The sequence below is a fragment of the Alosa alosa genome, chromosome 4 (assembly GCF_017589495.1).
Source record: "Alosa alosa isolate M-15738 ecotype Scorff River chromosome 4, AALO_Geno_1.1, whole genome shotgun sequence".
Classification (NCBI taxonomy): Eukaryota; Metazoa; Chordata; class Actinopteri; order Clupeiformes; family Clupeidae; genus Alosa; species Alosa alosa.
The window spans coordinates 4,524,731-4,536,356 of NC_063192.1; the positions used below are offsets into that span (position 1 = coordinate 4,524,731).

The 11,626-nt window shown below is 45.0% G+C and overlaps 1 protein-coding gene across 2 annotated transcripts; it reads left to right on the top strand.

The window, feature by feature from the left end:
• The first annotated feature begins 4,155 nt into the window (after nucleotides 1-4,155).
• LOC125293175 (ubiquitin-conjugating enzyme E2 variant 1) lies at nucleotides 4,156-11,388 on the top strand. 2 transcript variants are annotated; one of them, XM_048240902.1, is made up of 4 exons: nucleotides 4,156-4,261; nucleotides 6,695-6,843; nucleotides 8,723-8,838; nucleotides 10,331-11,388. In XM_048240902.1, exons 1-4 carry the CDS (start codon nucleotides 4,240-4,242, stop codon nucleotides 10,425-10,427), a joined length of 384 nt encoding a protein of 127 aa, XP_048096859.1. In that variant the 5' UTR covers nucleotides 4,156-4,239; the 3' UTR covers nucleotides 10,428-11,388. The 2 variants fall into 2 exon arrangements, with proteins under 2 accessions (XP_048096859.1, XP_048096858.1); XM_048240901.1 differs by having other exon boundaries at nucleotides 4,158-4,261; nucleotides 8,723-8,848; nucleotides 10,340-11,388.
• Nucleotides 11,389-11,626: the final 238 nt, after the last annotated feature.

An 11,626-nucleotide genomic window follows, 5' to 3' on the forward strand; every position in this document is an offset into this window, starting at 1 on the left:
ACAGTCATTCCCATGTTCAGGTGTCCTTGTTAGCGGTCATTCCAAAAAAGTGCTTCTTTCTCGGTGCTGTAGTAAAGATAATACAATGCAAATTGCGTGAAGTGACGAAGACCAGGGTTGCCAGGTTACCACAGCTTCCTCCCGGAATAACAGCCAATTTGTTAGTCTTATCTGTTCATTTTACTTTCAAGCATATTGACTAGAGATGTATTACATACAACTTGTTAGAAACTAATCCAGCACAGACCTATGCAGTCTGATATTAGATACCATGTTATGTCTTAATTTGGAGTGTGTAAGAGCAGTGCATGTCTGGCAGTAAGATATGTTTTTGTATATAATTCTGCTTTGCTTAAGGCTCTCGTGTAAGGGACAGAGTGACTTTACAGAACGCAGTGGAGCATTCTTACGTGCGATCTTCAGGCAGCTGCAGAGGCTCCACGCACTAACGTTTAAGATGGCCGACAGGCCTGTCAGTGAGCCCCCGTTGGCAAGCCAGACTCTGATCTAAAGCCACAACCAAGTCAGGCCATCATGAATTTGCACACGGTTTCCATAGGAACTATCTCGCTACATATCCACCCACCCACACCACCCCCCCATCCCCTGTCCACTTTTCTACCTGTATGTGGAAATGCTTGAGAATAGAATTCAGCCGTCTTTAGAGTGATCTGTGGGGTCTGTAGTCCTGGTGATCTGTGGGGTTTGTAGTCCTGGTGATCTGTAGGGTTTGTAGTCCTGGTGATCTGTGGGGTTTGTAGTCCTGGTGAGGTGGCCCTGGAGCAGGGAGGGGCCTGAGAGAGGAGTTGGTTCGCAGCTGGTTTACAGGAAGTGACAGACTGGTTCTGTGTAGTTAAAGATGTGGCAAAAACAATGACTTTGGCAGGCATCTGCCATATCAGAGCACAATCCCTTCCATAGTCACCCAGTGTGTGCGTGTGTGCGTGCACGCTCCTGTCCGAAGTGCTATAAATGAATGTCCACTGCTGAGTAGCCTTACTGTAGCTCAGCTCGGCCCTGCAGTGCCCAACTCTCCCGCTGGACAGGCCTCTTCCCCAGGAGAGGCCCAGCACACGCGTGCTCACTGCAAATCAGGCCAAAACGACAACATAGACTAAATTGGGCCACTGCAGTATCTATCACAAGGTTTTTAAAACCGGGGGCCCCAAACGGATAAGGTTTGGTTACAAAAATCCTGTCAATATGAAAGACAGAGGATGACCGCACACTCTAGCTGCCCAGATGCCACAGTGGTTTAATTTCGGCCACTGGCCGAAACCATAGCGACCGAAACGCTGTCTCTTATTAAACCGCTGTGGTGTCTGAGCACCCAGAGTAGTGTGTCATGTCACCTATCCTGTGACCAGCACCTCCCAAAGTTCCATGAGTCAGTGTGCGTTCGCCTTTTCAACATAAAAACATCCTGTCCAACCATGTCATTTTGAGATGATTCCCTATTTTAAAAGGTCAAAGGTCAGTAGAAATAATGCCAGTGAGGAATCGTGTTACCAGTAAGCTGCCTAGCTGTTCTCTGGCCGAGGATTTACTGGACCAGGTCCCGCCCAGAGCTGGGACTTATCCATATGATCTATAGAAAAGTCAGTGATGAGGAGTCAATGCTACTTTTTTGTGTGAAGGGCAATAATGAAGGGTCAATCCATATTTTCTGTATAAAGGTCAGTAATAAAGGGTCAATTTTTATCTTTTCTGTATAAAGGTCAATAATAAAGGGTCATTTCATCTTATCTGTACAAACGAGGGGTCAATTCGAGCCACCACATGGTGTGTGCCAATGATGTCATTATGGTGAAGTGTGTCTCCTAGTGCTTTGGGGTTTAAGGGAGTTTTAGCCAGGTGATTTCTATGGTGGGGGGGGGGGTGGGAGTCTGGTGATTTCTATGGTTGGGTGGGGGAGGGGCTGGTGATATCTATGGTGGGGGCGAGTGGGAGTCTGGTGATTTCTATGGTGATGAGTGTGGTGAAGGACCTGTGTGTAAGGGTCACTTGGGTGCTCCTAGTCAAGTAAAACAGTAGAAATGGTGCTCTTGTGTTAATGGATCAGGCCAAACAAAGTGTGTGTACGTGACAGCCATTTATTTTTTTAATATCAGCATAGAATCATGTGCCGCTCAGTGGGCTTCTCTCTAGGTTGTGTCAAGATTACTCTGCAGTGTAGGGGGAAACCGGGCAGATAGCCGTGAGCTAAACCGTGCCTGTAAGTGTGTGTTAGTTCCTGGACAGTGGTCAGCTTTTCTTAACATTGTGTTGGGTGACGGGAATACTCTGCCTATATTAGTCTGCCTTTGGGCTGCTGTTTTTGAGGTATTTTACTGTGTATCTTGATATTTTGTTGATTGTCTGTCTGTAAGGATGGGGGCGGTCGTGTGGGGAGATTTGGGTGGAGCTGGCTCTAGCCTACCCATGATGCCGTCTGATTCTCTGGATCGGCGCGTGCCCTGACCCGACAGGGCTCTGGTCCAGAAATGACAGACGGAACCTTTCGGACCAGATCAGGCCGGTTCTACCACACACTTCTATATATACACACATATATACACTATAGGCCAAAGGGGGCAGCAAGCAACGTCTTTTGCTAATTAGCTAATTAGCTTCATCCCCCATTTTCATGTAGAGTTGTATATTACTACTCTCCAGATTGATATTCTAATGAAATAAGAAGTTATTTTAATGTTATCGCAGATAAGGATAATGCCTCTAACTGTTGAAGTTGCTGGTTTTCTGCAGCGGCAGCCTTGTGGTAGATAATTGTGGAGTGGTTCATTGTTGCCACAGCCTGTGATTTTCCCCATATTTCGGAAGGGGTTTGCTGAAGGAAAGAAAACATGCTTTTTTAACTATGTTATACTGAAATATCAATAACCATGCCTTGATGCCTTTCTGTTGTCTCCCATTTGGGAGTACTGTTGTACATATATTTATAAATAAACTAAATAAATAACTATGACTATCTGTTGCTTTTTGAGTGTTATTGATTTGTAATCTGTTCATTTGTAAACAAAGAAATTAATTAAAGATGAGTTAAATGTATGTTAAATGTTATTCGGTATGCTGAGAGGGACATACGTCTTTGAGTTAAATGTATGTTAAATGTATGGTACGGCAAGCTGAGAGGGACAAGTCTTTGAGGACAAGTATGATTTTCATTTGATGTTGTATATTACCGGCAGGGATGGGCAAAAATATGTTAAAATGTATTTTAAAATAAAATACCAAATACCTTCCTTTTAACTGTATTAAAATAAACTACAAAATAGGCCTACTATGGCCACCACACTATGTATTAAAGTAAAATACTGTATTTTTGTATTTTGAAAATTCTTAAAATACTTTTCAATGGCATGACATCACTTCCATCTACTGGCTCTCATCAATGCATTGCTCAGTTGATTAAGAGGACAATGTTTGAAAATGTATGAAGTCGTACAAACCCAACTCTAACCACTGTACCACAATGAGAATGAGAACCACAGAATGTGAGTAGAGATCAAATATGTTTACAGGCAAACATTTAGCTTAAAACTCCAATAAGGCTTTGTATAGACCTAATGTTCCAAAACAGTTCATAGGTTAAGGCAAACTTGAGAGGGACAGTGGTTGAGCAAGTAACTGAGGCCGAGTGTGTGTGTGTGAGAGGGAGTGTGAATGTTTGTGTGTGTGCCCTATGGCCTACATTGCAGGATTCTGTTCAGCTTGATGGCTTTTAGCGCCACCAACTTTTTTTTTCTAAGTATGCCATTTTGTCATTGATTAAGCCTGTTATCAATCCAGCAAAGGAAAGCAACTACTGGCAGAGAATAGGAAGACTGAAATCTCTCTCTTTCAAAAAATAGATGCGTGATAAGGGAATACTGTTCCAAAGACACAAGTCCCACCCATAGACAGTGAAACCTAATTCAGCACCAATCAGAAGCTAATTAGTTTGCGCTGATATTACATCATCACATTGACATCTCTAAAATGCACAAATATTTGTAAAATATAAAAAATGAAGTTTTGATACAAAATGCAAAGCCATTTCCCCAAAAAATCAAGTGCGAATAGCCAAATACTATTTAGTATTATAAATACGTATTTTAAATATATCATAAATAGTGACCATCCCACCCTGGACACTGGCGTCAAATGATTGATGAGTATTTAATATTTTTGGGTTAATGTGATGTGCGCTGCACCCGGACCTGTGTGGTAGCGTGCGCGCACCCACTGCACAGCGACAAGATGGCGGTCTCCGCCGGATCAGGTAAATGAATTTCTCAACATGAGCATAATCTTTTTCAGTGTTGCGTGGTTGAATCTGATTCACGTACGTGTTATTATTTAGGAAGGTTATACCTTTAACATACAGACTGTGTGTGATCACCCTCCAGAGGGATACCACTTAATATGGTAGTCATCAAGAATACCGATTGAGTTTAACGCTAGCTAAGGCTAGCACTTAGCCAGCTAGGTTAGTTTGCAAGGCGGGCTAGCTAGTGAGCTGCTGCCTTCTAACGCAATTTGGTACTGTATCCATGCCTTTGTTTGCTAGCTTGCTAGGTGACATCATTATCGTGTTATATGTTCATGCCCAGTTGGGTCATGAATCGTGTTTGGGTTTTCTGCAAGGTTCGTTCAACAGTTAGCCAAAATGTCCTGACTATAACGTTATGTTACGCTTGCCAATAACTCGGTGCCCCTTCAAATACCCAACACCTAGCCACCAACTGCCGCGTCACTCATCGCGCTTTGTTGTTATGCTAGCCATCCAGTCCTCTGGCATGTCATGCATTGTACAGACGGCTATGCCTCCGCATGAACCTTTTACTTAGTTTTCTCTTTTCGAGCAGTGTGTCTTTGTACGAGTTCTGTTGAACGCAGTTCTATGATGATGTACGTGGATTCTGTTTAAGTTGACGCAACGACAAAACCTAGCTAACGTTAGCTGTGAGATTCATGCCATCTGTCAAGTAACTTAGCTAGCTAAGCTAGATGGCTAGCAGCATTTCAGCTTGCTAGCAACATCTTGTCTCCTTGTTTTGGCTTAACGTTAGCAGTATCTGCAAGAATTATGCCATTTTGTTTTTGCCCTGACAAACATAAACGTGGGTTCGAAGCCTCTTTACACACTCCTACAGTACATGTTAATGCTAAACAGAAGCAGTGCGTGTGAGGAAAGGGATGCCAAACGCGTTACATGCTAGCTGCTACCAACATTATAACGTTACTCTTGATGGTGTTGCAGTACGTTGATAGGTTTCTAATGAACAGTTCTTGTGACTTTTATCAACTTAAATATCAATTACTGCTGATGTATTTGTCGTCGTGCTGTTATGAAACTAGGTAACACGGCAGATGAGCGAACATGGGGGAGGGGGGGATTTGTGTCCTTGACTGTCAGGTGCATCCAGGAGAGATCCCAGCGCATTAACTTACTACGGACCGGACTTTCACAGAGCCTGTGGTTCTGATCTTTAGGATCTCTGGTGTGGGAAACTGGGCTCTTTAGTTCGGTCCTGATCTAATAAACTGCTCCTGAACCGGTTTGGGTGCAGTCGGGAGTTTTCTCCGTTTGAATGGGTTCCTAGGCGGGGCCTTGATGACTACTAGTTCCTCTCCAGTTCCCTTGCTTGTCTGGTTTTTGCTGTACTAGATTGTATCTGCTTTCTGTCACTCTGCTGTTTTTTGTCAGTGCTAGGCTCTGGTCAGCTTTCTACTTATAGAGGTTTCTGGTCTACTTTCTCCACAAAGAGGTTTCTGTTCAGTTTCATAGTCTGGCTCAGGCTAGCCACATTGGACATTTTTACTACTACATCGTACACGTACATTTCACTACTAGTTGTACACTGATATAACTGTATGACAAATTCTGAATTGATCATTGCTGCCTGGTCCCAGGGCTACTGTTTTTGGCTAGTTTTTCCTAAGCTATTTGTGTCTGAGGTTTCTTAGGGCGTACTCACACTATGCCATCCGCACTGTACCGGAGATCGTTTGACCAGTGTGATTGCTCCGTACCGTACCCGAGCGCGGTACCTTATCTGTGCCCGGGTCTGCTTGAGGAGGTGGACTCGGGCACGGTACGGTTGGGCTTAATGATTGATCGTGCCTATGCCAACATTCTACAGCACAGCAGCTCAACCGTGCCTGGGTACAGTTTGAGAGTATGCAGTGTGTGTGCACCATGAACGGGAGAGAACCGTACTCCGGCACGGTACAAGTGAACCATGCCCAGTGTGGGTACACCCAAGTCTCAAAATGATTGTGTGTCCACCGGTCATCAGCGAGAATCTTGTGATTTGCGTCCCAGAGTAAAGGCCTAATGAGGGGATGGCAAAGCCTATCACTAACCACAAGTGCATGGGCCCCCTGTGGCAGGAAAAACATCCCTTTTCTGTCCTTAAGCTGCTGATCGGCGAAGGTGATGCTTGGTGCTCTCTGTAGGATAGATGGTGCTCTTATTGATAGTGCTCTCTGTAGGATAGATGGTGCTCTTATTTGGTGCTCTCTATAGGATAGATGGTGCTTGTACTTTGTGCTGTTTCTGTTATCTATTTAGGATAGATGCTGCTGGTACAAGCCATTTGAAAAACCGAGCCAGTTGTTAAAAATGTGTGGGTGTAACCTTGTAGCATGATGTGCATGTTTATCCGTGTGTGTGTTTATGTTTACTTGTCTGTGTGTGCGTGTTCCACAGGCGTGAAAGTTCCTCGTAACTTCCGGCTTCTGGAAGAGCTGGAGGAGGGTCAGAAAGGCGTTGGAGATGGAACGGTCAGCTGGGGCCTGGAGGATGACGAGGACATGACCCTCACCAGGTGGAGAGGCATGATTATAGGACCCCCACGGGTGAGCACATGCGCACACACATGCACACACATGCACACACATGCACACACATGCACACACATGCACCCTCACCCTCACCAAGTGGAGAGGCATGATTATATGACCCCCACGGGTGAGCACACACACATACTGTCACACGCACACACATTAGATTCTAGAACATCACACACACACCAGGTGGAGAAGCATGATCAGACCAGATCAGTCATAGGACCCCCAGGGGTGAACACACACACACACACTCACGCGCGCATGCATGCATACTGTCACACGCGCACACACACACACTAGAGTCTAGAACATCACACACACACCAGGTGGAGAAGCATGATCAGACCAGATCAGTCATAGGACCCCCAGGGGTGAACACACACACACACACACACACACACACACACACGCATGCACGCATGCATACTGTCACACGCACACATACACTAGAGTCTAGAACATCACACACACACCAGTTGGAGAAGCATGATCAGACCAGATCAGTCATAGGACCCCCAGGGGTGAGCACACACACACATGGACAGACAGACAAACACACACACACACACACACACACACACACACCAGGTGGAGAGGCATGATCATACGACCCCCACGGGTGAGCACTTGTCCTGACACATACAAACACACTGGTCATACACAAGAACATCTAATACACCTACTCACACACATAAAACAGCTGACATATTCTACTGTCTAGAACAGCAAAACACACACACACACACACACCCCTCTTGAACAGCTAACACACACACACACACACCCCTCTTGAACAGCTAACACACTACTTGTTACATTGTGTTAAGTCCCCTCTAGCGTCTAGAGCAGGAAACATACAAGTCTACTACAACACATTTATTACAATTAACATATCACCTAAATAATAATAATAATAATAAAATGCCAATATTGGTAATAGACTAAATAAACAGATAACAGAATAGAAACAGTAACCATAAACATGTACAAACAAACGCTGTAAGAATTAATTACTTTGACTTTACTTATTACTTTGAAGATCCCAAAACTTTTGCTAGAAGGAAGAGTAATAGATAAATGATTCCAGTAAGGGGAGATGAGAAGAAAAGAGTCCCCAGATGGTGTTTGCGTTTTTGGTGTGGCCTGTTTTCATGGTGACCTTTTAGCCTCTGCTCTGGTCTTCCTTTGGTGTACACTCACTACCTATCTCCCTGACAACAGACAACAGGGAGTGCTGTCAGCACTTACAAATGACTCATGGACACACAAGCCAGCACATGCACATCCATACTACACACTCACACACACACACACACACACACATGCACACACTCTCTCTAGACACATATTGGATTTTAGCTCTGTGAGTTTATTGTGAGTGTGGGGGTGTGTGTGTGTTCGTGTGTGTTCGTTAGGTGTCTGTGTGACTGTGTGACATTGCATCTGAGCTGAAAAGTCTGTGTGTGTGTGTAAGAACAGGTATGTGACTGTGACATTATCCCATCTGAGCTGACAGACTGGTTTTATGGTGGTGTGTGTCGAACCGCTAGTGAAAAAATAAGCAACACACACCTTCCGCTACATGAAGACCGGGACATTATGAAGATTACATTATTTTATAGAAACAGTATCATGAAGATTACATTATTTTAGAGAAACGGTATCATGAAGATTACATTGTTTTAGAGAAACAGTATCATGAAGATTACATTATTTTAGAGAAACATTATTATTAAGATAACAGCAGGTTGCAGTGTTAGCAGCATTCCAGGTCTCTAATCTAATCCAAGCTCATACTGGAGGCGGCCCTTGTGAGCGGTTGCTTCTAGTCCACCATTTTGTTTGTCAGTTTGATTCTGTCTACTCATCCTTCTCTCTGTGTTTTCAGACTATCTATGAGAATCGCATGTACAGTTTAAGGGTGGAGTGCGGCCCGCGCTACCCCGAGACACCCCCCTTCGTTCGTTTCGTCACCAAGATCAACCTGAACGGCGTGCACAACTCAAACGGTGTGGTGAGTGTCCAGTCACAAGGCCCGATAAACACACACAACCCTCGACTGACCAATCAGATGAGCTCAGGACAGTAGCAGGAGCTTGGTGTCCAGTCAGCTGTAGAGTGTGTGTGGGTGGGGGGTCGTGTATGAAATTTTTGTACACACACCTTACTGCATGCTCTGCTGCTACCTGCAGCGACACGCACATGCGCGCGCACTCTCTCTCTCTCTCTCTCTCTCTCTCTCTCTCTCTCTCTCTCTCTCTCTCTCTCTCTCTCTCTCTCTCTCTCTCTCTCTCTCTCTCTCTCTCTCTCTCTCTCTCTCTCTCTCTCTCTCTCTCTCTCTCTCTCTCTCTCTCTCTCTCTCTCTCTCTCTCTCTCTGTGTGTGTGTGAGTGACAATAGCACCGGACATAGAGGAGGGAGGCAAAAACCCGATTTTCTCAAGGCTCATTTTTGCCTGCCTTAGCTGCGGTTTCTCACCCTCCTTCTGTTTAGCTACCTACAGTAGCTTGTCCAGTGATCTTTTATTTGGGCCTTAGCCTACATATTCTGCAGACATCGTTAGACTACTTGTTATTTTTCTGTTTTCCTATGGAAATCAAAAAATGTTCCACACATAGCTTAAATGGTCAGAAGTGGTGATCTCCGTGGAAGCATTGCGTTCTGCCATTTTTAGTTTGTGCATCAGATGTGACAAAAGCATTTCATTTTTACATATTTGCTAAATTTAGCCAACACATTAAAAAAACCACATTCCACATAGTAATTCCTAAATTCGATTAGTATTGATTTTTTTAAATATTCAATTTATATTTGACTTCCGAAATTTGTTCCAACAGCCCTAACACACACACACACATTACTCCTCACTCTCTTGCTACCTGCACTGGCACACACACACTCACTCACTCACACACACACACACACACTCACCTGGTACCTACCTCATGGTAGCAAGACAAATCTGGGCCTTAACACCATATACCATCCCATGTGTGTGTGTGTGTGTGTGTGTGTGTGAAAGAGAGAGTGGGGTGAGGAAGTCTGTGTTGCTCCTCTAGTGTCTGTTAATCGATTACCTTTCTGCTCCATTAAAGCTTAACTGCCCGGCTCCCTTCACTGTAACCTACAAACCCACTAACTCTCTACTGACCCCTCAGGAAGAGAGAGCGCACACACACACACACACGCACAGGCGCGCACACACACACGCACAGACACTACTGACCCCTCAGAAAGAGAGAGAGCGCGCACGCACGCACACACACACACACACACACACACACACACATATGCACAGACACTACTGACCCCTCAGAATCAGAGCAAACGCACACACACAGGCGCACACGCACACGCACGCACACACACGTGTGACGCCCCCTACTAGACAGAGAGAGAGATATGCCTCTACCAAAGAGATGCTTATAGGTGATTTAGTAATTGTTTGTGGAGAGTAGATTGTTAATCTGTGTGTGTGTGTGTGTGTGTGTGTGTGTGTGTGTGTGGTGGACACGCGTGCAGTGTCGGCGTTGGCCAAGTGGCAGAACTCGTACAGCATCCGAGTGGTGCTGCAGGAGCTGCGGAGACTCATGATGTGCAAAGAGAACATGAAGCTACCGCAGCCGCCTGAGGGACAGATCTACACCAACTAAACACACACACACACACACTTAGACATACACACACACACACTTAGACATACACACACACTTAGACAGACACACACACACACACTTAGACACACTTACATACATACACACACATACTTATACACACACACAATTATATACACAGACATAAACACATACTCCCACACATACACACACTCTCTTGTCCCTATCAATCACATCTGTCTGTCAATCTCTCTGTCTGTCTGGCACTTTCTCTCTACCTCTCAGTTTTCCTCTCTCTGCCTCTCTTTCTCCTTCCTCTCTCTGCCTCTTGTTTTTTTCTCTCTCTGCCTACCTCTATCTCTGATGCTCTTCCTACATCAGCTGCTACCCGCCCCCCATCCTTCCTCTCTCTCTCCCTGTCTATCTGTCTGTCTCCCTGCATCCCTCCCTCTCTCTCCCTCCCTCCCTCTCTCTCCCTGTCTGTCTGTCTCCCTGCATCCCTCTCTCTCTCTCTCTCTCTCTCTTCGCTCTCTCTTTCTTTCTCTCTTATCCAGTCTGTCTCTCATTTATCCCCCCATCTCATTCCTTCAGCCATCAGTTTAGCTTTCTGTCAGTCCAACAGTATACACACATACAAACACAACACACACACACACAATGACATGACATGAGAAGCATACATACAGTTGCAAACACACTCATACAAACACTTGAATCTACACACACTCCTCACATCAGGCCCCGCCTCACGCCCTGTCCCTCCTCCCCCTTTTCCATCACTGGAGCTCTGATTGGACCACAGACGCCCTGGAGGGCGGCGCCATCAGCCACTTCTGTTCTCTCCATCGGAATACTGTACCCTTCCTGATCTTTTTTTATTATTATTATTATTTGTTATAAATGCAGATTGTACGATAGCATAAATAAACTTATTGAGTGTATTCGCGGTTTGTGGAGGCTTTTGTGAAGGTTGGTAACCCATTTGTAAGCTAAACACTCTCAGTGGTCAGGTGATCTAAAAGATGTCAGCTGCCTCTTCCCCTGCAAGGGCCTGACCCAGGGATGTTGGAGACCCATTCAGCAATTGCAGACCTGTTGCCGTGGTAATGATCTGCTGAATAATATGACCACCTGCGGTGGGCAGGGGAGGTATGTTAACTTTGTTCTCTACCTTCAACG